Below are 24,601 nucleotides of genomic sequence, written 5' to 3'. Positions count from 1 at the left end.
GCATCTGAGCCTTGCAAGCTAGTTGCAGTGACGCTGGCTGGGGAGGAGCTCAGTGCAACAGAAGCTACCACTAAGCTGAACGCCATCCCGGAGCTGGTGTCTCTGCTTGGCGGCAACCCCATCTCCGTACGCAAGGTGCAGCCACGCGATGCATGCACCTTGTACGTGCTAGACAGCTTGATGATGCCGATATACCCGATTGCTGGATGTGCGCATGAGCCAAACGGGTATGGTTCCGGCTTGTACCTGCAGGAATGCCGATACACCAACAAGCTAAAGGTGTGCTGCTACAGCCCTGACTGCATTGGCTACGACGATGTTTATGTGCCCCGCTGCGCTCCTCTGAGGCCGGGATTGCCAGCAGCCAAAGCGGGCTGCGGCCATAAGCACTGTCGCCATCTTCGTGGCTGGGGGCCGCATCGACCCTGGAGATGCTCTCGAATCCGACCAGCGCAAGGACGCTCAGAAGAAGCGCAAGATGAAGTGAGGGCTGCAGAAGCGACTGCGACCAGGCCAAGGAGCTGCTGCCATCACTACCTCGCGGTTGATGAAATATCGGTAGCAATTAGCAAGTCTCATCCATTGGATGTACTTTGTATCTGAATCTTGCAGGCTGCTGAAAGCTCGAGATGTCTGTCCTGCGTTTGGATACACCGATCTGGCAGTAGCCCTGTAGTACGTCTGTGCTGCTGAATACCTTTCTGCCTTTACCTTTAGCATAGCAGTCCTTTCACCTGGGCAATGGATCGCCATCTCAATCTGTAACAGCATTGGGGCCTTGGTAGTCGGTGCATGTCCTTCGCGTGCAGTCCGGTTTGGGATAAATAATTAGGATAGGTGCGCCGCACGGCAACAAGTGTTGGCATACTGAGCTACTTGACAACTAACCGGATAAAGCAGAGTTGGTCATCAAGAAGTTCTATGATATGTGCCAACAACAAGGACCATTGCACCAGACTGAGCTTGTATGGTAACTGGGTCGCTTGGCCACTTGCACCCATACTGCTGTTGAGAGCCGCCCTGTTTTGCAAAGGTTTGGTTTGGTTCTTGGGCGAAGCATGATGGAATGGATGGTTTCAGGCTGGGGCATGATGCTGTGGTCCTGGTGCTCCTCCATGACAGTTGCTGGGATGGATTGTCTGAGGTCCTGGGCATGTTATCATTTGTGCACCATATTGGGTGTGGGCGTCTCCACTGGAATGGTCCTGTGCAATTGAGCGGATAGCAGGTTCAGTCCTAGCCATTCATCTGCGTCCAGGATCCTGCATGGTGAAGGGTCCGAACCCCTATGAATTGTATCACTGGTTGGCTCTCCTCGAAGCTGAAGCCACTGCCATCCATGGTGCTCCTGCCTCCTGTGATTTATTCTTCTTGTTTTTCTATTGGTGAGCGGACATGCGCTGCCTCATCAGATCAATCCCATGCTGTATGCCATCAGATAGCTTGTGTGACAGATAACGTGTTGATTGTCATGCGCATAGGGTACTGGGCCATGTCATTTGCCAGCACGAGCCTCGGTGTCGCAGACACGCGAACCGCCGGTTCTTCCATTGCATGCTTGATTAAGTGACACGTAAAATCGTCTTTGAAGCAGGCGAGATGTCTGTGTTGCACTCCATACATCATAATCCGCAACTGAGCGTCCCATGAATGGATGCCAACTCCAGCATTTGTTGTCCCAAACTACTCAATTTTGAGGATATTCTGATTGTCTGCGACTGCTGGAGGAGGGCTTGTGCCCACGACCCCTCAAAACATGGTATGTTGTCTGCTCGTGCATCCTACACAGATTGTCAGTCGCTCGGAACGCACCATGTCTGGGAACGCCTGCTGTGTGCACGCTGTGTTCATGAATTTTACAAGCAGAGCTTTGACGGCAAGTTTCCTCAAGAGCCGTGAACGGTGCTCGTTATTTGCTGTTGACAGCGCGCTATGAGCTACATTCCAACCCTGGTCACGCAACTTAGGACAGGGGTTACCAACATATCCCCGCTATGGCAGACACACCCGGCCATGACCACAGTGACATATGATTTTAAGACAGACAATGATGCTGCATGTTCTATACAATGAACCCGCTGCTTTGATTTTTGGTCAGGATGCGTTACCTACATGCCGAGCACCAGGCTGGAACAGCACTCGACGCATTTGATTGCAGAGTCTGTAGATACTGTCAAATATTTCGTTAAATGCAATCATTCGCACCATGCCCTTGTCTTTAAACAGCATTCATAGATGCAGCAGACGCCGGTCGTCCTATGAATGCACAGGTGAACATGAAACTGGATTTTGTAGCCAAACTCTTCAGCTCATGTGCTGCAGTGCCTGACAACCACCAAGACAAAGTCTTGCATCACTCCTCGCCATCAGGAAAGTTGCAATAGCTGTCAACAGACGATCTGCTGGTGGCATCAGAAATCGGTATTGTCTAGAAGTGTCATCAACTAGTTGCACACTGTCTCTGTGAATCGTGGACCTCAAGTCTGTCTTTCTGGGATGCTGCCAGCATCTATGATCGAGTGATTTGGCACGACACTGTAGTCTGCAGCAATACTGCATGGGCATTGACAGCTGCAAGTGCACGATGGGGAATCAGTGCTGCCATGACCATCATCCGACGCAAGCGTTCCAGGACAAGCCTGATTCACCATAGCCTGATCTGACATCTCATCATCTTTGTTGTCTGCCCTGCATAGAAGCAGGTTGGCTGACCCTGATAATTCATCGCCACTCAGAATCTGTGCCGGATGATGATGATGCATCTTTTGATAACACTGCCACATTGACAACTCCGAGGTCAGCACGCAAACGAGATTCCATTGAAAATGGCAGTACGCCGCCCTGCATCCCTGAGTCACAAGACACTTCCAATAACATGGTATAGGTTCAGTGGTAAGATGTTGCTCAGTGCTCCCAGACATTCAAAGCTCTGTCTTCCTCTTGAGGGTTTGATGTTGTTGCAGAGCTTGTTTTGGGAGCAGGTCCAGGCCGTGGGTGAAGCCCCCGTGCCTCGCTCAGGACACTCCTTCACAAAAGTTGGTACACGATTCCTTTTGTTTGGCGGTGCTGGTTTCAAAAACGGTGAGGCCCTTTCTTCCCAGCAAACACTGATGTGAACACCCCTGTTCCAATTTATGTGACACCTCTGGAATCCTCTGGCTGATACCTAGAGAAATGGGGGTTAGGGTATGTGGGAAAGCATTGTCTGATCGTCAATGGTTCATGAACAGTTTGGAGTATCCAAGAACAGAAGCTGGTCCCATAACATGAGACACTGAAGTGACCAGGCACAGCGTGGGCTTAAAGTATGTACTCATGTACATAGTCATGCCAATGCAGCATTCTCAGATTACCAATGCAGCGTCGCTAAGTAGTCTGAATGGACACTCCGTGGTGGTCAGCGTTTCGCCAGACCCTGTAATTGCGGATCATTGTGCTTGCAAATGCATGAATTTTGGGGGGCAAAAAGGGGGTCGAACCCCATTCCGGCAAATCACTGGTGGGTGTGATGATATTGATGGATTTTTCCGCACTCCTGACATCTGATGATACTCAAACAATGGTTGCATTTCTTCAACTGAGCTCCCACAGCTCATGCACTCAACATGTAGACTGGATGTACCATTGAATACTCCACCGATCATGCATAAACTCTGCGCACAAGGGGAGCGCCCGCATACACGTGCCAGCCAAACCATGTCAAAGAATTCAGCATGATGAAACCCAATCAACGTGATGATTCATGTGCATATGAGCAGTCCACAAGCTCAAATTGAGCACAGGAGAACCATGAACGCCACGCTTGAGACAAGCAAATATGGCATGCAGGGAAGGCTCAAGCATTGAATGACCTCTACGAGTTCGAATCGGGAGAGGAGGAATCAAAATGGTCTGTGATCCAGTGCTCAAACGCTCCCCCCCCACGCGCTCGGCACATGGCGGTCGAGCTCGACGCAAACCACCTGCTGGTGTTTGGAGGCATCGATAAGCGGACGCGCTACGATGACCTCTGGCTGTACGACTGCCTGACCAAATCATGGAGCCAGATCGAGCCTCTAGGGCACGAGACACAGGATGCTTCGGGTAACACCGTTGTCGAGTTCCCGGGAGCCCGCGCGCACTTCACGGCCACAAAGTTCTTCGACAGAATATTCATTTTCGGGGGCTACGGCGGAGCCGGCATTGTTTACGGCGACTTGTGGGTGCTCCACATCGAGGAAGAGGGCACCAAATTCAGGTCTGTCCTCTCATTATGTATACCACTACTGTTCCCGACAATACAAACAGCTGCTTTTTTCTCATAGTAGAGAAAGATGATGCTGTAAGATCCACATCGGTTCACCCCTGTAGCTCAAGTAAATGAATGTTAGTACCTCAGGATCGCTTGCTTTGGGGATGGTATGTACTGCTGCCCAAGTGGCACCTTGAGTTGCCGATGTCCATGTGACTGCGATAGGGTTGGAGCAAACGGCATTATCATCATGTCAGTTGAAGCGTATGCACGAAAGGCGATAGTGGCGCGCCCTCATGTTGCCTACAAGCGCAAGGAAGTGCACATAGCGGGTTTGCAAGTGAGCTGAAGAGTGGATGAGGAGGAGGTCTTGACCCTTCTCTGGAAAGTCCGCTGCACGCAGTCTCAGCTCTTGCTGTCCCCGTTTCCTTCTTGTTTTGTTTGATGGTAGACCACTTCAAGCGTTGCTAGACCACGAGTAGAGGAAAGGCACGAGCTGGCATAGCCATGCATGCGTCAGATCCGTGAATATGTCGAGAATCGATGGACAAGCGCCTGTACAGAGCCACTCTCAACATAAAAACGAGAATATGCGCTTTTGTGCACGTTCCATGAGCGTGCACTCATCAGCCGACTATCTTTCCGCCAGGCTGAGTCTCCTGATGCCTGAAAATGCATGAAGTTTGGAACAGAATCGAGGTCAAATTCCATTCTCACGAAGCGCTGCGGCACACAGGGTTGAGTCACCGCAACTGAGCAAGCAGCACCACATGCAGGTGGCAACGATTAGAAGTGGAGGGCAAAGCCCCAGAGCCCCGCATGGACCACTGCGCCCTCATGTACCCGGTCGATCCCAACTCCTCCACCTACGACAAGCTCGTCATCATGGGCGGTCGAGACCTGCAGCACTATTTTGAGGAAGCCTACATGCTTGAGCTGAAACCCAACCTCGAGGACATGCGCTGGAACGATGCTGTGGGCGTCCCAAAGCTCGACTACATGATCTGCAACAACTGCTGCAGTGGCGTGGAGTCTGTACCCTACCACAAGGTGTTCAGTTTCGGCGGGAAAAAGGGCCCAATGGACTACCTGCACACAGTGGAGGTGATGGATGCCGGCACTCAGGAGTGGTTCTCCCCCCCTGTCGTGCCCCACCCCACCGAAACGTTGGCCACAGAGCCCCCCCAGGCTCGCGAGGACTCCGCGTGGGTATACGACAATAGGCGCTCGGCGATTGTTCTGTTTGGCGGATGGGCTTCTCGCTGGCTCGGGGACACCTGGCGTCTGCATGCTGCTGCCATTATCGGTCCCCCGTACGCTTGCACTGGCATTTCGCCAACCATTGGTGCTGTGTATGGCTCCACAGAGATCCAGATCACTGGCTTGCGCTTCCGTGAGGGCACTATTCAGGTGTGCAAACGACTCGGCATGTGTCAGTGTTGTGGTTGTCCACGACATCATCGGTTGCGCAATTAATTGTCGGTCAAGCACCAAACTCGCATTCATGTCTGGGAGGAGAAGGGGTCATATTCCCATCCTGATGTTTCATTGGCTGGTGAACTTGGCTGTTGCTTCTCATCATGGTCCCCAAGCCTCGGATGGATAGGCAGGAATTTGATGTCGTCGTCGCTTGTGCATGAACCCCGTCGAAGGAATCGTGCAAGCAGCAAGTATGCTTCTGTCTGAAGTGGAAACTGAAGCTGAGCCAACGGGATCAAACGACTGAGGCAATGAACTGAAAGAATAGGGAGCATCAACAGGACGTGTCAAAATGTATCTTGGAAACTGAAGTACCAAACACCTGTATCTCCAGATAGCCGGCTTACTTGTTTGACTTACAAACTGCATGTGCAGGCCAGAGGCCCCTTCTGAATGCAGTAAAGATATATTGAACGCTTCCAAGACGGCCTGGAAAGCTGTGTGACAGCAGATAAGCGGCGCCATGACGTCTCCCACTGTGTTTGTACATCGAACCAGACTTGCAGAGTAGCATGTAAGGTCGCAGAGGCATGGTGTTGCAGGTGAAATTTGCTGCGGGCAAAAGCGAGGCGATCGCCGAGGGCCGCTTCATCGACGGCACTCGCATCAAGGTACCCACTCCCAACTTCGAGGCATTCGGCCCCCAGCAGGTGGAAGTGACGGTGCAGATCTCTGGCGAGGGCTGGACGGTGCAGAAGCAGACTTTCAATTACTTTGCAAACACGATGGGCCGCAACTGCCTTGCCTTTGGCCCCGGCTTGCTCGAAACCGGCGTCTTTGGCATCGACATGCCGTTCCACATCCAGGCTCGCGATACCCTAGGCGAGAAGCGCGAATGTGGCGGCGACTCGTTCTCCGTCAAAGTCGCTATGGTTGGCCGTGACGACGTTGTCGGCAAGCACACAATTTCCGACCAGGGCGACGGCCACTACCACGTGCTCTACTCCGTGCCAATGCCCGGCAAATACGAAGTGCATATCATGCATACTGACCTTGGCACCGAGACGCCCGTCAGTGTGCGCGGCTCTCCGTTCCTCGTGACCTGCAAGGATCCGTGGGTAACGCCACGCATCCTCGGGGCGCAGCCCACAAAGCGCAAGGCTGCGTCGCTGCTACCCATCGGCAAGGACCTCGTCTTGTACGGGGGGGAGAAGACGGGCATTTCCGTGTGCAACACGGAAGGCGAGGACTGGCGTTGGACCCAGGTGAGCCTGCCGGAGGGCGCCCCCGAGCCCCCCCACCGCACGCTGCACGGTGCAGTGGTCGTCAACAAGGCGGAGATGGTCATTTTCGGTGGCATGGCGCTCGCGGACGGCAGCGACCTCCGCGACGTGTGGTCGCTCAAGAACGAAAATGGCTCCTGGACGTGGAGCGCGCCTTCCAGCGATCTGCCGTTCAAGCGTGAGCTCAAGCTCAAGCAGGCGAAGCTCGCAGCGGAGCTGCCAGAGCCCAAACGCGCTCCTTCTGACGGTATGCATATCGAGCTCCAGAGCTCTGCAGATGCCGTTCCATTCTGGCTGCACGGCCACAAGTGGGCTGCTGGCGGAGAGCACACGATCACTCTCACTGGTGCCAACGACACCGTTGCTGAAGTCCGATTCTACGTCAACACCGATCCCTCTGATGAGGGCGCGCAGCCTACGTACGTGGCAAAGGAGGCTCCGTGGGTGTGTGGTGTTGTGGACGGCACGCCCGTGGCGCACGCACTTGCAGAAGGCGATGTGACTGTTGTTGCGGTCGTGGTTTTTGCAAATGAGGACACTCCTCCTGAGAAGGTCAAGGAGGCGGGTATCGCGGCGGAGGCCATGCCGGCCGAGATTGCCATCGAAGAAGCCCCTGTGTCGGCAAGAAACACACCTATGGTGGTCGCAATCGACAAGATGCTGCTGACATTCGGCGGCGACTCAGCAGGCGAACCCATTGACGAGATATGCATGGCAACCGTTTCTCCCATCGAGGGTGAGCTGGCATGGGCAGAACCTGCCGTGACCGGGCGCCTCCCATCCCCACGCAAGGGCACCGCGGCCTGGAAGAAAGGCAACAAGGTTTACATGTTCTCCGGCTTTACGATGTCAGATGACGAGTACCAAGCGAATGACGAAATGTTCGTCATCACACTTAACGGCGCTGCGGGCCTTGCCATCGAGCTGGTTGAGACCCACGGGGACTTCAAGCCTGGTGCACGATGCGGAGCAGTGTTCCAGGACTACAGTAAAGAGGCAATCTTCATGGTGGGTGGCATGGACATTGCAGGAAAACCCTACAACGACGCGTGGACGCTCGATGTGAAGACCATGACATGGCAGCTCGTATACAACGGACACTCGGACCTTGCTTTACCCACGGGCGCGCTTGGCTGCCTCATGGATGGTAAGCTGGTGACGGTCAACCTCCGCTCCCGGGTCGCCAAAGCTGGATATCTGTGCTGTCCTTGACTTTGTCCAGGTCAAGAGTGAGTACGAATTTGTGCACATGATGAAGTTGCAAGCAATAGACCTGCTCAAGGGTCTGCAAGCGTGGACAGATGCTCAAGAGAAGGGGCTGATGAACGACACGGAGGCGCTCAACTCCGACTTCAAGCAGCTCCTGGAGACCATGGCTGCCTCTTCGAGGTATGCTCTGTCAAGGCTCTGCTTGCATGCCTGCACGTGTCCAGCCCACTTGATTTCTAGCATATCATGACGGCCCCATTGCTTCAATTGCAGCGATCTCTACCCTGCGTGTCCAACGCAACAGCTCAGTTTGCCGTTTGCTTTGAATCTTCTACTAGATTTGCCTGAAATGTTAGGAAATCGCCACCGCACGGTACGGCAACATCCTGAGACTGGCTCTCTTGTATGGAGAGTGCTTGGCAGCAAGCTCTTGGCTCGTGTGACCGCAAGGATTCAGACGCTGCTGCTGACGATCGTTTCTGGCATGTAGGTGCGTGAAGCCAAAGGGACAAAAGATCTCCTGATCGACCAGCTGCGGGAGCTGTTCTTGGAGCTGAGCCACGCAAAGATCAACACCAAGAAGAAACCTAGAGCAGCTGGAGGCGCTCAAAATCAAGTGGGAGGATGTCAAGAAGGCAGCACCAACGAAAAAGAAAACGTGGCTCCTATCAAGAGTCACAGGGCCGCCGCATCAAGGACGAGATTCAGCAGTTCACCGACGATGTGAACAAGTACGCGCGCGACTTCCGCAAGCTTTCCCTTCCTGCTCTATGCCACAGGCCCGGAGGCTTCGTACGTGGCCATTGACAAAGAGGTATGCCCTATGTGAAATGCCTGGTGTGGAACACTAGCTGCTCATGGCATAGAGGACTGCTGAGCGTATCATATGAAAGGCTCAAGTATGTGTACTGGAGCCTGAGAGGACGGTAGGGTTGCGAGTATCACCCAAAGGGCTTCGGCTATGTCCTCGTAGGCGTAGAGCTCGCTTGCGTGGACCTGGCTTGATTTCCGATTGATTTTCTTTCCTTTCTGTTCTTCAGTCACTGGAGCCTATCTCTTGGAGCCTATCTCCCATCTGACAGAGAGCAGTCTCAACATAATACACACAGGGAGGAGACTTGACATGGAGATTTTCGTACGTGAGGGGTCCTCCCTTGGCCGCTGCATACGCAAATGATGCAGCGACTGCCCAGGCTGGCAGGGTGTGCCTGGGCACAAGCTCCATAGTAAGGACTGTATGCCAGATTTGCTGACTGCGTGTTGTGTCCTCACCATGAAAGACAGCATAGTGGTGATGTTCTTGGAGTATGGTTCATGATTACATCACGTAGAATAGATTATAGATCACATAGAATACATCACATAAGAGGTCATCGGCACAGGCCGAAAGTATACACATACGAGATTTGTCAGATTATCATTGGAGCGTGGTTCGTCACTCCATCAATCTTCCATGCAAGGCCAGCATTTTGCCAGCCTGTGTGATTTGTGGGACCAGATACTTGGCAATGCATGAATTCTGGAGATCGGAACTCAATCTGGCGAAGCACTGTGCGAGGCCAGAAAGGCCTCGATGCTCCCCGGGACAAGGGTTTTTTGCATATCGTCATTCTCATTTTTGAGTGACTATATGTTCACACATAGCTGCTGTACCAACACTACATTGTTGGCGGACTGGACTAGGAAGAACTGTATATGTTGCTGCAATCTGGATTGATAGTGCTGAGCCGCAGCTCGCAATTGTGCCTCGCATAATGAGGGCCTTGAAAGGTAGCAAGTTGTGCAGGCCAAGCTCATCTTCAGCATGGAGGAGGAACTGGTGAAGCACACCAAACTTGCGAGCACCTTTGACTTCCCTGAGACTGTGGTGAACGCTCGCGACCGGCTGGTGGACATCAAGGCCGAGCTGATCATGGCAAAAGACGTGTGGGACACCTTCCTGCTGTGCCAGCTGCAGTTCAGTGAGTGGAAGAAAACCCTCTGGAACGACATCAACACCGAAGTCATGGAGGATGCTGCCAAGTCCTTCGTCAAGGAGGTGCGCCTGCTATGTGAATGCGCACTTTATCGATGGTTTCCAAGATTGGACAGCATTGGTCAGCCCCAGCCTGGCTGAACGCAAAGGACCTTGACTTTTGCGCATGCATGTGACCCTCTGTGGCGTTTGGGGGGGGTTTTGGTGCAAACAAGCAACATCTATCTCACTACTACGACGAGCATGCTCTTCTGGGCAGCGTTTTGCCAACTGATATCATTTGCGGGTCCAGACACCTGAAAAGCATGGATTTGGGGGACAGAAATTGGGGGCCGAACGCCATTCCGGCGAAGCCCTGCTGCCAGGTTGCCAGTTTGTTGAGGCTACATGAGCGTGCCAGGCGCAGCCGTGCAAAACAAATCGCTTCTCTTACTCGTTGCTCTCACCAATGCCCACATACAGTTGCATGTAGAGAATCAATAGAAGAATTGCCTTGAGGATAGGTGCCCTCTATCCTCTTGGCTTGCTCACAGGGAGTGTGCGAGTACAGGTCCGCTCTATTCACAAAACAATCAAGGACGAGGACTGCTACAAGGGCCTGGACGGTATGGTCAAGGCGTTCACGACATCCCTACCTCTGGTCGCCGAGTTGAGGTCGCCCGCAATGCGCGACAGGCACTGGAAAGCGCTGATGCATGCCACCAAGAAGGACATCAACCTTGCAGACCCCGCCTTCTCGCTCCAGGACCTACTCGACCTCGAGCTGCACAGGTTCGAGGAAGAAGTCGGAGAGATTGTGGACCAGGCCGGAAAGGAGGAGAAGATGGAAGTCGCACTCAACAAGCTCAACGAAACGTGGGAGAAGATGGAGTTCCAGTTCATCCAGCACAAGGCCACCGATGTCTTCACGATCAAGATGGCGGAGGAGGACTTTGAGCTGCTGGAGGACAACCAGGTTCTTGTGCAGGGCATGATGGCAAACCGGTTTCAGGGGACTTTTGCAGACCCGGACTCCGTTGGGTGCGTGGGCTCCGACAAGCTTCGCGGTAAGACGCCCGGGATCAATGGCTGGAACAAGAAGCTCAACGGCGTTGCAGATGTGTACGCGCTGACGAATGAGATCCAGCGCACGTGGGCATATCTGGAGTCGCTGTTCATCCACTCCGAGGAAGTGAAGAAGGAGCTCCCAGAAGCCACCAAGCGATTCGAGAAGATTGATATCGCTGTGAAGGTACGGCACCTGAATCCCAGGTTACCTGGCTCCTGGTTTCCAGGACTCTGGCTCTCGTTTGCTCAACAGAATCTACGCGTACACAACAGCATGCAAAGATCCTAGCCATTTTGCGGCATCGGTGTCGGCTGTCTGTCCCATGTATGTCAACATTCTGTTCTAACTTACTATGGCCTCTTACTGCAGGCATGCTTACAAATATGTATTGATGTATCTGATGGTACCAGTGCATGTGGATGTGTGCAGCATATTGTGCCACGTACCCGACTCGAGTAGACTTAGGTTCACTCAGACCCCACCGCGTGGACTGTGCTGTCTACCATAGAGCTGTTGATATGCGGCTTGTCTATCTACAGCTAGAAGTGGAGGACGGTGTTGAAAATTCGCTTACCACATGCAGAGCTTCCTGGCCAAGTTCAAGCAGGAGAAAAATTGCGTCAAGGCTTGCAATGAAGACTCCCTGTACAAGCGGCTGGAGGAACAGCAGAGCGAGCTCGAGATCTGCGAGAAGGCGCTGGCAGAATTCAAGGAGTCCAAGCGACGCGCATTCCCACGCTTCTACTTCGTCTCCTCAAACGATCTGCTGGACATTCTCTCCAACGGTACCCTTCCCTTGCTATCATGTGACTGCTCGTCACACGTGTGATAAAGGTTCCCGTTTTCCGCACAGATTGCTGATGCCTATGAGCATGCAGTGACCTTTTGATAGCATGTAGCACCGTTAGGTCGTGCGTTTGTGTGCTTTTAATGCTTGGATCTGAGCAGCTAGGTTGACACTGTGCAGGCTGCATGTCTCGTGCTGATGATAAACCTTACACATTTTGCGATACACGTCATGATGTGCAATCCTGGCTCGCACTATTTCACCACTGTCACGTGTCTTCGCACGTGTACACCACACCGCGCAGACTTGTATCTGAACGTATGTCTCCCTGAGAATGTACACCAGGCCTTAAAGTTGCCAATGTCCATGTGGATGCAGTAGTGTTGTAAAACGGTACGTCATCATCGTCAGCTGCACTTCGCTGGTTACATACACACTCATGGAGACTTTGGGCGTGCAGGAAACAATCCCAAGCGCGTCATGACTCACTTGTCAAAGTGCTTCCAAGCAATTGACAGGTTGCAGCTGGACGACAAGGGCGCGAGGCCGGTGGGCCTGGGCATTGTGTCATGCGTCGGTGTGGAAGAGTGCGCCTGGAGTAGCCCACTATCGCTGGAGGGCAAGGTCGAGGTGTACATGAACGCTATCATTGACAAGATGCGGTCCGAGCTGAAGACTGTGCTCAACAAGTCGGTCAAAGCGTACCCAACCAAGAGCCGAGAAGCCTGGCTGTTTGATTGGCCATCCCAGGTCATCCTCGTGGTCAATCAGATCTACTGGTGCATGGAGGTTGAGGAGGCGTTTGCCGGCATGAAGTCAAACAAAAGCTCCATGTCCAGCTACAACGCAAAGCAGGTGGACCAGCTGACAAAGCTGATTACCGTCACGCGAACCGAACTCGCAAAGCCAGACCGACAGAAGGTCATGAACATGATCACGATTGACGCGCACTCACGAGACATGGTGGAGGCGATTGCTGCGAGCGGCAGTGACGACGTAGAGAGCTTCCAGTGGGTGTGTCAGCTGCGGACGTACTGGGACAAGGAGATCGATGACTGCCGCATCCGCATCTGCGACGCCTCCTTCCCCTACGGTTATGAGTACTTAGGCAACGGCGCACGCCTCGTCATCACCCCCCTCACCGACCGCATCTACATCACGGCCACGCAAGCTTGCTGGCTCTGCCTCGGCACTGCTCCTGCGGGCCCTGCCGGCACTGGTAAAACTGAAACCACTAAGGACCTCTCCGCACAGCTTGGCAAATCGATCTACGTGTTTAACTGTGCGCCAGAAATGGACTACCGCACGATGGGAGACATCTTCAAGGGGCTGGCGGCCTCGGGCTCGTGGGGTTGCTTCGACGAGTTCAACCGCCTCGTGCCAGAGGTGCTCTCAGTGTGCTCGGTGCAGTACAAATGCGTGACGGACGCTCAGAAGCGCAAGTCGCTGCTCCCAGGCCGCGGCCTCGAGCACAACGACAAGAATGGCAACAAAGTCGCTGCACTCTCATGGAAGTTTATCGCCGCCGACGGCGTGGAAATGCCTCTTGAGGAGGGCACATCAGGGTTCATCACGATGAACCCTGGCTACATCGGCCGCGCAGAGCTGCCAGAGTCGCTCAAAGCGCTCTTCCGCCCAATCACCGTAGTCGTGCCCGACCGCCAGCTCATCATGGAGAACATGCTCATGGCGGAGGGCTTTGTAGAGGCCAAGATGCTGGCGAAGAAGTTTGCAGCTCTACTACCTCCTCGAGGACTTGCTCTCGCCACAGAAGCACTACGACTGGGGTCTCCGCGCAATCAAGTCAGTCCTCGTCGTTGCAGGCTCTCTGCTCCGAGCCGAAGCCGGACAAGTGGAAGCCGACGTGCTCTTCCGCGCGCTCCGTGACTTCAACATCCCTAAGATTCTTGCTCAGGACATGATCATCTTTGTCGGCCTGCTCAACGACTTGTTCCCCGGCACAGACCCCGAGCGCAAGCGCGACATCACATTTGAGAAGGTGATCAAGCAGCAGACAATCGCGGCGGGTCTCACCGATGAGGACGACTTCATTCTGCGCGTTGTCCAGTTCTCCGAGCTCATGGCGATACGCCATTGCGTGTTCCTCATGGGCCCCACCGGCACAGGCCGCACGGAAGTCTACCGTTCGCTCGCACGTGCCATTCTCGTTGGCACCGACGCGCCGGAGAACGACTAACCTCAAGGTCGTGAACCGGCAGAAGGTTCTCATCAAGGACATCAACCCAAAGGCCGTCTCCACGCAAGAGCTCTACGGCTACGTCAACATGGCGACGCGCGAGTGGAAGGACGGGCTGCTGTCGTTCTACATGCGTGAGCTCTCCAACATGCCCGACGAGAACCCGAAATGGATCCTTCTGGACGGGGACCTCGACGCAAACTGGATCGAGTCAATGAACTCAGTCATGGACGACAACAAGCTGCTCACGCTGCCCTCGAACGAGCGCATCCGGGTGCTTCCCTGCATGAAGCTCGTGTTTGAGATCCGCGATTTGAAGTTCGCGACCCCCGCGACCGCAACGCGTGCCGGAATCTTGTACATTTCCGAGGGCGAGCAGTGGAGCAACATGGTCAAGTCGTGGATCAAACGCATCATGCCTGCATACGCGCAAAAGGCCAAGTGGAAGAACCCTGAGCAGCCTGCGAGTGGATCACTGCTCTCTTCGACAAGTACTGCCCCACGTCGATCTTCGAGATGAAGAAGGCGTACGATCACATCACGCCGCTGAATACGATGAATTTCGTTACTTCTCTCGTCAACATCCTAGAGGCTGCCTCATGCTCGACAACTCGATAACGAACAAGGCTGACCAGCCGCTGTTCGAGATGCTGTTTGTGTTCGCTGTCATCTGGTCCTTCGGCGGTGCACTGAACGAGAAGGACGGTATAAATTACCGGCGCAACTTTGACAAGTGGTTCAAGCAGACGTTTACAACGGTGAAGTTCCCCGGCAAAGGCACCGTGTACGACTACTACGTCAACTTCAAAACATCAAAGTTCGCGCCGTGGTCGGAGCTGGTTGTGGATGTCGAGTTCAACTCGCAAGCGCAGGCAATGGGCGCCGTGTTTGTGTCAACGCCCGAGACGGCATCGCTGCGGTACTTCCTCGACATGATGATCTCGATGAAGAAGCCGGTCATGTTTGTCGGTGGCGCAGGCGTTGGTAAGACGCAGCTCGTCAAGGGCAAGCTCAGCAGCCTATCGGAGGAGCAGCTGTCGCTCGCGATCTCATTTAACTACTTCACCGATGTCTCATCATTCCAGAAGATCATGGAGTCTCCGCTCGAGAAGAAGGCAGGCGTGAAGTACGGCCCTCCCGGCACGAAGCAGCTCGTGTACTTCATCGATGATATGAACATGCCGAAGCTCGACCCCTACGACACCGCGATGCCCATCTCTCTCATTCGTCAGCACCTCGGCTGGGGCCACTGGTACGACCGCAGCAAGCTGAGTCTCAAGGAGATCAACAGCACGCAGTACGTCGCTTGCATGAACCCTACAGCTGGCTCCTTTACGATCAACCCGCGCCTCCAGCGCCTCTTCATGACGATGGCCGTCGACTTCCCCGGGCAGGACTCCCTCATGAAGATCTACGGAACCTTCTTGCAGGGCCACCTCAAGCACTTCAAAGCCGATGTTGAAGAGATGACCACCAAGATGCTGCAGGCAGCGCTCGCTTTGCACGACACCGTGGCGTCCACCTTCCGCAAAACCGCCATCAACTTCCACTACGAGTTCACCATCCGCCACCTCGCCAACGTCTTCCAGGGCATGCTGATGTCGAACCCTGATAAGTTCAATGATTGCACCAAGATGGCGCGGCTGTGGCTGCATGAGTCGGAACGCGTCTACGCTGACCGCCTCGTCACACGCGCGGATCTTGACACTTACAACAAGAAAGCCGTCGCAGTCGCCAAGAAGTATTTCAATATCCATGACGTTGACGACTATTTCAAGAAGAATGACCCCAAGCCGCTCATCTTCTGCCACTTTGCTGGTGGCCTTGGCGAGAAAGTGTACAATGAGGTGTGTGTCGCTCCATGCCTCGCACAGGTCGCGTTTCTGGGCAACATGAAGTGCCAGGTTATGGGCGCACAAACCCACGCGATCCTGTTAAACGGGGTGTTCTCTGTGTCTCGAGCATGCATTACAAGAAATGCCAGTGTGCCTGTAGCTGACATAGGTGGCATATGAATCTCCTGGACAAGGATGCAAGTTCCAGGGACAATGATCATACCCTCTTTTCACGATGCCAGCTGCTGCACCCCAGCATGAATGCCTGCAGTCTTGATGCACCAAGAAAACGCCTGATAAGTGCCCAGTGTGCCACATCCGATGATGTGGATGTCCTGTATGCAGTGCTAGCAAAGTTTTTGGTAAGCCAGAAGAAATAAAAGCTCTTTGGCTCGAGAATCGGAAGGAGCTTCCCAGTCGTATGCAGTTCACATGTGACAATTAACAAAATCGATTGGGCAACACCCTCGCAAAAACAAGCAGGTCTTTCAACAACAAAGTCTCCCGATACCCCTTTGCCACCAACGTGAAGTGTAGCTGCTGAATGTCTTGCGCAAATGGCGCATTCATGCCATCTCCAAGCAGCTTGAGAGCAACACCATCTTAATCCTTCCCAGTAGCTTGACGCCTTGCGACGTCTCAGGTTCACGACTACCCCGGCATTTACAAGATTCTCATGGAGGCGCTGAGCGAGTACAACGAGACCAACGCCGTCATGGACCTCGTGCTTTTCGAGGACGCCATGAAGCATATCTGTCGCATCTCGCGCATCATCTCGAACCCTTCTGGCCACGCGTTGCTTGTTGGGGTGGGAGGCTCAGGCAAGCAGAGCCTGTCACGGCTGGCCGCGCACATCTGTGGCCTCACCACCATGACCATAGTCATCTCAGGCTCCTATGGCATGAACAACTTCAAGGAGGACCTGCAGAAGATGTACAGGTGAGGATTGCTTCGTCCCAAGCATGCATTCTGTCTTGTTTGCAAGCAGACCAGTAACTAGGGAAGGTACAAGGGGCTGGTCCGATAGATTTATGGATGGTATCATGAGATAGGTGCCACATGTATTGGACCAGGTTATGGAGAGCCCAGGTTGGATCCGGTAAGCTTGCCTCAGGTGATGGTAGCACTGGTTCCCAAGTTGCACTTGAAGGTGCCGATGCTACTGCTGGTGAAAGGGACATCATTGTCATGCTGAGTACATGTAGTGAGTGTCCCACCACCTCAGGCTATCTCTTGATCGCCATTCAGTGCAAAAGCACTGCTACAAGCTTTTTCCAACACAAGCATGGGTTTTATGGGACTTTTGGCAGGCCAGCGCCCTCCCCACGGGCATTTCGTGCCCTCTCAGACGTCGCAACCATATTGCATGCTGACCATGCTGGCGTTATCCGTGCAGGCGATCTGGCACAAAGGGCGAAGGCCTCATGTTCCTCTTCACCGACTCCCAGATTGTCGACGAGAAGATGCTTGTGTACATCAACGACTTGCTCTCGTCCGGAGAGATCCCGGAGCTCTTCCCCACTGAAGACAAGGACGACATCATCAACTTGATGCGCTCCGAGACCAAGGCGCAAGGGCTCATCGACAGCAACGAGAACTGCTGGGCCACCTTCATCAGCAAAGTGAAAGAGAACCTACACATGGTGTTCACCGCGTCTCCGGTCGGGGACAACTTCCGTATCCGCTCGCAGCGATTCCTGGCAACGGTAAACTCCACGGTCATCGACTGGTTCCAGCCTTGGCCAGAGGCTTCCCTGCACTCCGTTGCTGAGCGCTTCTTAAAGGAGATCGACCTGGGGACCGACGAGATTCGCAGCGGGTGGTTGAGTTTATGCCGTACTCGTTTGCTCTTGTAAACAAGGCGTCGAAACGCTTCCTGGAGGTCGAGCGTCGCTACAACTACACTACCCCCAAGACGTTCCTTGAGCTGATCAAGCTGTACAAGAATGTGCTCGCCAAGAAGCGCTCTGCGACCAACAACAACATTGACCGCCTCGAAACCGGGCTCACCAAGCTCTACAAGACGCAGAAAGACGTCGATGTGCTCGTCGACGCTGCACAGCGCATGGCAGTGCAGGTGCAGGAGAAGGTTGTCAGCGCCGACGCATTTGCGGAGAAGGTCGGGGAGGAGAAGGTGAAGGTGAATGCGGAGAACGAGGCCGCGCTAGTGGAGAAAGCCAAGTGCGAACAGATCGCAGTCGATGTGGCCGAGAAGCAGACGTCATGCGAGCGAGACCTGGCTGCTGCGGAGCCCTTGGTGCAGCAGGCTGAGGCCGCGTTGGACACTTTGAACAAGAAGGATCTAGGGGAGGCCAAGTCGCTCAAAAAGCCGCCCGCGGGCGTCGATGACATTACTGCCGTCATCATCATCCTGCTGGAGAATGCGCCGAAGGACCGCTCCTGGGCCGCTGCCCAGAAGCTCATGTCCAACGTCGACAAGTTCATGGAGCGCCTCAAGACGTTCAAAAGTGCGCTGCTCGATGACTATGCTTTGTGAGGTCAGCACTCGCTGAGGATGTGCTTGGTGCAGATGTGATGCACACATGGTGGCATGCCAATGACAGCCAGCTGAGCACTTTTTCTTAGCCCACATGGCTTGTTGACCGCAAGTGCCCAGCTGGTCCGTTGTTGCTGGGGTGCAACCAGCAGTTGACTTTGGGTTCATTTTGTGGATTGCAAGCAGTCGCTTGGTGTTACACACATGCAGATTGTGCACTCAATGGCTTGGTCCACGCGACCTGTTGACTTTTCACACGTGAATCAATGAGAGAATGCCTGCCACTGGTGGTACGATGGCCAGATATTGCCACAATCAAAGGTGACTTGATCTACCTAGCGGACGCTTATGAAAATCCAACACGAGTCATCCATGAAGGCAGGATCAGCAGCCTTCACACCCATAACAATCATGACCACCCCAGCAAAGTGGCATATCAACGGCATCGTCAACAGCACGACAAGAGGCAACACATGCAGACATCATCGACGAGGGCCAGCTCACAAAGAAGACAGTGGACGCCACACGCGAGTACCTCAAGCTACCGCACTTCAACAAGGAGTCCATCTCCAACAAGTCCAAGGCAGCAGCAGGCCTGTGCGAGTGGGCGATCAACATCGTGCTGTACTTCGACGTCGTCTACGAGGTTGAGCCAAAGCGGGCGGAGCTAGCGGAAGCCAACGCGAAGCTCGCAGCTGCAAACGAGCAGCTCAATGCCGTCATGGCAAAGGTCGCAGAGCTCAACGCAATGGTGCAGGACCTCGAGAACCAGTACAACATTGCCGTGAGGGACAAGAACAACGCCATCGCTGAGCAGGAGCGGTGCGACCGGAAGCTCAGTCTTGCAAACCGCCTCATCAATGCTCTCGCCTCCGAGGGTGAGCGCTGGGCAAAGACTGTCCAGCAGCTCAAGGTCGGCTACACGGTGCTCACGGGCGACATGCTACTCGCCGCAGCGTTTGTCTCGTACGCTGGGCCATTCACCTCGCCGTTCCGTGTGGACCTTATCAAAGAATTTGTGGCATACATGAAGCAGCGCAACACGCCGATGACGGAGGGGTTGAGCGACCCGCTTGGGGTGCTGGTTGACGCGGCGATCGTTGCTTCCTGGGTGAAGGAGGGGCTGCCTTCGGACCCGACGTCCGTGCAGAACGGGACCATTCTCACCAACTCGGAGCGCTGGCCTCTCATGATGGACCCGCAGCTGCAAGGTGTTGTGTGGATCAAGGAGCGCGAGGCCTCGAATGAGCTCAAGGTCGTGCGCATGGAGGATGACAAAAAGGTGCGATACGCAGTGCCCACTGCACAGTCATCAGTGGTGTCGCACGGCGATCATCCACCACTTGTATTGCTTAGGCACTGGGCGTATGTGAGCTCAATAGATTGCTAGCAACCCATGGCATGCATTTCTATTGCCTGGTTACGCAGTGCATGCATTCCACATGATGCCCTCTATGCTTGCAAGTCTTGAGAACCGACAGTTCAGTCTCTGTGGAGCTGAGCCTTGCAAGTGTTTGTGTGCAACAGGGAAGCGTCAACAACCTCTTTGGTAGCTCAGCCCCCATGGTTTGATATCCTGACTGATGTTGTTGGCACTGGTTTGCATGAGAATTTGATGCGTTCGATGCCTCACGCCTGCAAGCCACATGCATTGAATGTACGATGCACACTGGGTCATATTGACGTATTTTGACCATGTATGCTACGTCCAAACGTTGTCATACAGATCCTATTCTGCTTCTAAGCCACATATACAGCGTCTGCACCCAGCTGACATGCTCTCATGTTTCAGATCGGCATCATGGAGCGTGCGATTGAGAACGGAAACTCTGTGCTGATTGAGAACATGGCCGAGAGCATTGATGCTGTGCTCAACCCCATCATCACACGCTCGACCTTCAAGAAAGGACGCTCGATGTACGTCAAGCTGGGAGACAAAGAGGTGGAGTACAACCCCAAGTTCCGCCTCGTCATGCACACCAAGCTCTCCAATCCGCACTACCCGCCCGAGATCCAGGCCGAAACCACCCTCATAAACTTCACAGTCACAGAAGGCGGCCTCGAGGACCAGCTGCTGGCGCTCGTCGTCAACAAGGAGCGCCCAGACTTGGAACACACAAAGACACAGCTCGTGAATCAGAACACCGAGTTCACGATCCGGCTGAAGCAGCTCGAAGACGATCTGCTCTCTCGCCTGTCGACAGCCGAGGGCGATCTCACAGAGGATGTGGAGCTCATCGAGTCTCTTGAGGAGTCCAAGCGCGTTGCAGACGACATCAACATCAAGGTCACGGAGGCAAAAGAGACGGAGCAGATGATCACGATCGCGCGCAACAAGTACCGCTTTGTGGCTGCCCGCGGAGCGATGCTCTTCTTCCTGCTCAACTCGCTTAACAAGATCCATGCGTTCTACCAGTTCTCGCTCAACGCGTTTGTCGTCGTGTTCGCCCGCGGCATCGACCTCGCCCCTGGTGGCCGCAAGAAGCTGGTGCCCCAAATCGAAGAGCCTGCAGCCGCTGCTGCTGAGTCCTCGCCGGTGCGATTCCAGACAGCTCCAAGCGATGTGCTTGCCACAGGATTGGATGCATGAATGTTTACTCGTTGCATACTAGAAACGATTGCATCCTTTTTGTCCCATTGCATACTGTGACCTGGCACAGACTGAGCGTGCCGTAATACAGTGGGCAGTATAGTGTGGTCTCTGACATCTGGGAGGTGAAAACATCAGTGCTTTGCCACAGAGGCTTTGATCCCCATTGTTGTCTCGGATGTTCATGCGTTTTTGGGTACCTGCACCCAAAAAATCAGAGGATCTGGCGAAACACTGGAAAACATGTATGTGTTGGCCGTTTGACTTGCGATCTTTGACTGTATGAGAACGCTGTTGGAGCAGAATCCCCCTGGCATCGATAACTTAGCTGTACTCTACCTCCTTCCTCTGCCGCAATCAGTTGTGCTCATCATCAGCCGCTGGCAAAAGAACAATGACTTCAGCCGGACAACTGGCCATTCAAGCAGACCATCCCTCCTACTTGAGGTTCCGATTGCTGATAAACGTGTTTAATTTTGCGTCGACTCTGCAGCAATAACAGCCCATGCTGTGACCGAATGTTATGCGACATGGTCGAGCATCTGGCCTGCGCCATCTCCATGACGACGGTCATGTTACCACCTCAAGAATGGTATCAAGAAGCATTATGATGAACCACCGATCCGAATGCTCAGCTCAAGCGTGCGCTTGCTTGGCTTGCAGGCGGCTGGCGAAGAGGCAAAGGCAGATCAAGGCGAGGCCACTTCCACACCAGCCGGCGAGGCCGCGGCCCCGGCAGTGGAGGAGGAGGTGTTTGAGATGACAGAGGAGGAGCTCGAGGTCCGCCTGAACTCGCTGATGGAGTCCACCACCTTCACGGTGTTTGACTTCACCCGCCGCGGCCTCTTTGACCGTGACAAGCTCATCGTCACCTGCCTGCTCACCTTCCGCATCCTCCTGCGCTCCAAGAAGGTCGATGTCGCCGAGTATAACGCGCTCAGCGAAGGCAAGAAGAACCCTTCCCCCCCGCCCGCACCCAATGACCTCTCGCGCTGGATTGCAGAGGCGCAGTGGGCGTCGCTGGACGTGCTCTGCAGCTCCGTCGCGACGTTCAACAGCTTTGCAAAGGAGATGGAGAAGAGCTCCGATGACTGGGAGAAGTGGGCCCACAACGAGCGCTCTGAGGCCGTCAAGATGCCCGGGGACTGGGGCAAGGTGAACCCAGTGCACGAGCTAGAGGTCCGCCGGCGGTTCCGGGAGCTTCTGATCATTCGCGCGATGCGCCCAGACCGCATCACCAACGCACTCTCCAGCTTCTGTGAGTTTGTGATGGGCTCGCGGTACGTCAACCAAGCCGCCTTCAGCTGCGAGGTCATGTTCCCAGAGAGCTCATCGCAAACGCCTATCTTCTTCATCCTCTTCCCCGGCTACTCCCCCTCCAAAGAGGTCGAGGCCTACGCCAACAAAGTCGGCTACTCCGTCGAGAAGGGCAACTTGACACTCATTTCCATGGGACAGGGTCAGGAGAAGCCCGCGGAGGCGACCCTGGACAAGTACATGGAGCAAGGCGGCTGGGTGTTCCTTGACAACGTCCATCTCATGCAGGGCTGGGTGCCGCGCCTCGAGCGCAAACTCGAGATCGCCTCGGAGACTGCTCACAAGGACTTCCGCTGCTTCTTCTCTGCAGAGCCAATCAACGGAGCTCCCTTTGCAAAGATTGTGCCAGAGGCGATTCTACAGGTGTCCATCAAGGTGGCAAACGAGCCGCCGTCGGACATGAAGTCAAACATGCGTCGAGCGTTTGCGGCGTTTGACCCCTCGCTCGAGGAGCGTTTGGAGACGGAGAAGAAGCGCTCCTGTTTCCGCGCAATCCTCTTTGGTCTGTGCTTCTACCACTCTCTGCTGCTTGGGCGGAAGAAGTTTGGTGTGGGTATCGGGACCGGCGCGGGCTCAGGTCTTGGATTCTGCCGTGGGTACTCGTTCAACATGGGCGATCTCACGACATGCGGCGACGTGCTGATCAACTATCTCAACTCGTACGCGGAAGTGCCGTGGGGCGACTTGCGGTATATGTTCGGCGAAGTTTTTTACGGCGGCCACATTACCGACAACATGGACCGGCGGTGCTGCACGACGTACCTCGATGTCCTCGTCATCCCCCCCCTCCTGCCCAAGGGCGACATTGACGACCCCTCAACATGGGAGCAGCCCGTCATCGAGCTCTCGCCAGACTTCCACCCACCCGTGCCCTCGAGCTTTCCCGCAATCTCCGAGTACATCGAAACAAGCTTGCCGGCGGAGTCGCCGATCGTCTACGGCATGCACCCCAACGCAGAGCTCTCCTTGCTCACCGCGGAGGGTGAAACGCTCTTCAAAACGATCTTCAATGTATCTGGCGGCGGCGGCGGTGGCGGCGGAGGCGGTGGGGAGGACCGCGTGCGCGCCACGCTCAACGAGTACAAGGACAAGCTGCCAGAGCCGTTCAATCTCGTCGAGATCGAAGCGCGCGTGGTCGACAAGAACCCCTTCGTGGTCGTTGCGATGCAGGAGACAGAACGTATGAATCAGCTGCTCGTGGAGATGAAGAAGTCGCTGGAAGAGCTCACCCTGGGCCTGGACGGCGCCCTCAACATGAGCGCCGCCATGGAGTCGCTCGCCAACGGCATCTCCAGCAACACGGTGCCTGCGCGCTGGATGTCGCAGATGTCTACCCGCATTCAAGAGGTGCTGCCATTGTCTGCGTGGTATCATGACGTCCTCAAGCGCTACGACCAACTCGCGCTGTGGACGGACGGCGCTGTGACGACGCCCAAGTGTGTGTGGCTGCCGGGTCTCTTCAACGCCAAAGCGTTTGTCACAGCGGTCATGCAGACGTACGCACGCAATCACCGGCTGCCGCTGGACGTCATGTGCTTCATGACGGATGTGACGGACATGAACTACGAAGACGTCACCGAGAGCGGAGGTGAGTCAGCGTACATCTACGGCGTTTGCCTGGAGGGTGCTCGATGGGACCGTGAGGAGAAGTGCCTTGCCGAGGCTCTGCCCAATGAGCTGCACCCCTCGTTGCCTGTGCTCTGTGTGCGCCCTGTGCACTCGGACAACTACAACTTGACCGGCTACTACACGTGCCCGGTGTATGTGAACATGCAGCGTGCTAATGTGTACTCGGCGATCGTGTCCACCTTCACTCTTAAGAGCAATGTCCCCATCTCCAAGTGGGTGCTTGCATCGGTGGCCATCCTTCTGCAAGATGACCTTGCCTAGGCGGCCGTCAAGCGCCAGGCGTTGTACTTGAACTTGAAACTTTGCTACTTTTCCTGTGTATACCTGTGGAACCGATACGTGCCTGACATGCCCTTGTGATTGGCATCCCTTGTAAGCATGCCTCGTGAGGAGGGTGACTTAATCTGCTCAGTGTTTCAAGTGTGTTGCTATGACTGTCAGTTCACGACACAACTGTGCAGCTGTGCTACCTGTTTTTCTGGGAAATTGGCGTGAGAATTGCCAAGGCTACAAGCGCAGCCCTCGTGTGGGCGCCAGCATTCCTCTGACGTCCTTTGTGACTCCCGAGATTCCATGAAGATGGA

At 54.6% G+C, this 24,601-nt stretch overlaps 1 protein-coding gene across 1 annotated transcript; it reads left to right on the top strand.

Moving 5' to 3' along the window:
* Nucleotides 1–2,897: 2,897 nt before the first annotated feature.
* Nucleotides 2,898–24,278, top strand: LOC149810268 (dynein alpha chain, flagellar outer arm-like). Its single transcript, XM_089994331.1, is given in 22 exon segments — nt 2,898–3,081; nt 3,829–4,237; nt 5,008–5,641; nt 6,253–8,097; nt 8,099–8,322; nt 8,416–8,515; nt 8,633–8,758; nt 8,824–8,934; nt 9,917–10,180; nt 10,668–11,348; nt 11,749–11,950; nt 12,413–13,685; nt 13,687–14,146; nt 14,148–14,604; nt 14,607–14,743; nt 14,746–15,996; nt 16,628–16,923; nt 17,381–17,799; nt 17,802–18,452; nt 18,961–19,763; nt 20,274–20,969; nt 21,660–24,278. Coding segments are annotated over 22 exon segments (13,842 nt in total).
* The last annotated feature ends 323 nt before the right edge of the window (nt 24,279–24,601 follow it).

This window comes from Nuphar pumila, unplaced genomic scaffold, assembly GCF_984573655.1.
Source record: "Nuphar pumila unplaced genomic scaffold, dmNupPumi1.hap1.1 HAP1_SCAFFOLD_419, whole genome shotgun sequence".
Lineage (NCBI taxonomy): Eukaryota > Viridiplantae > Streptophyta > Magnoliopsida > Nymphaeales > Nymphaeaceae > Nuphar > Nuphar pumila.
This window is presented reverse-complemented; position numbering and strand designations above follow the sequence as displayed.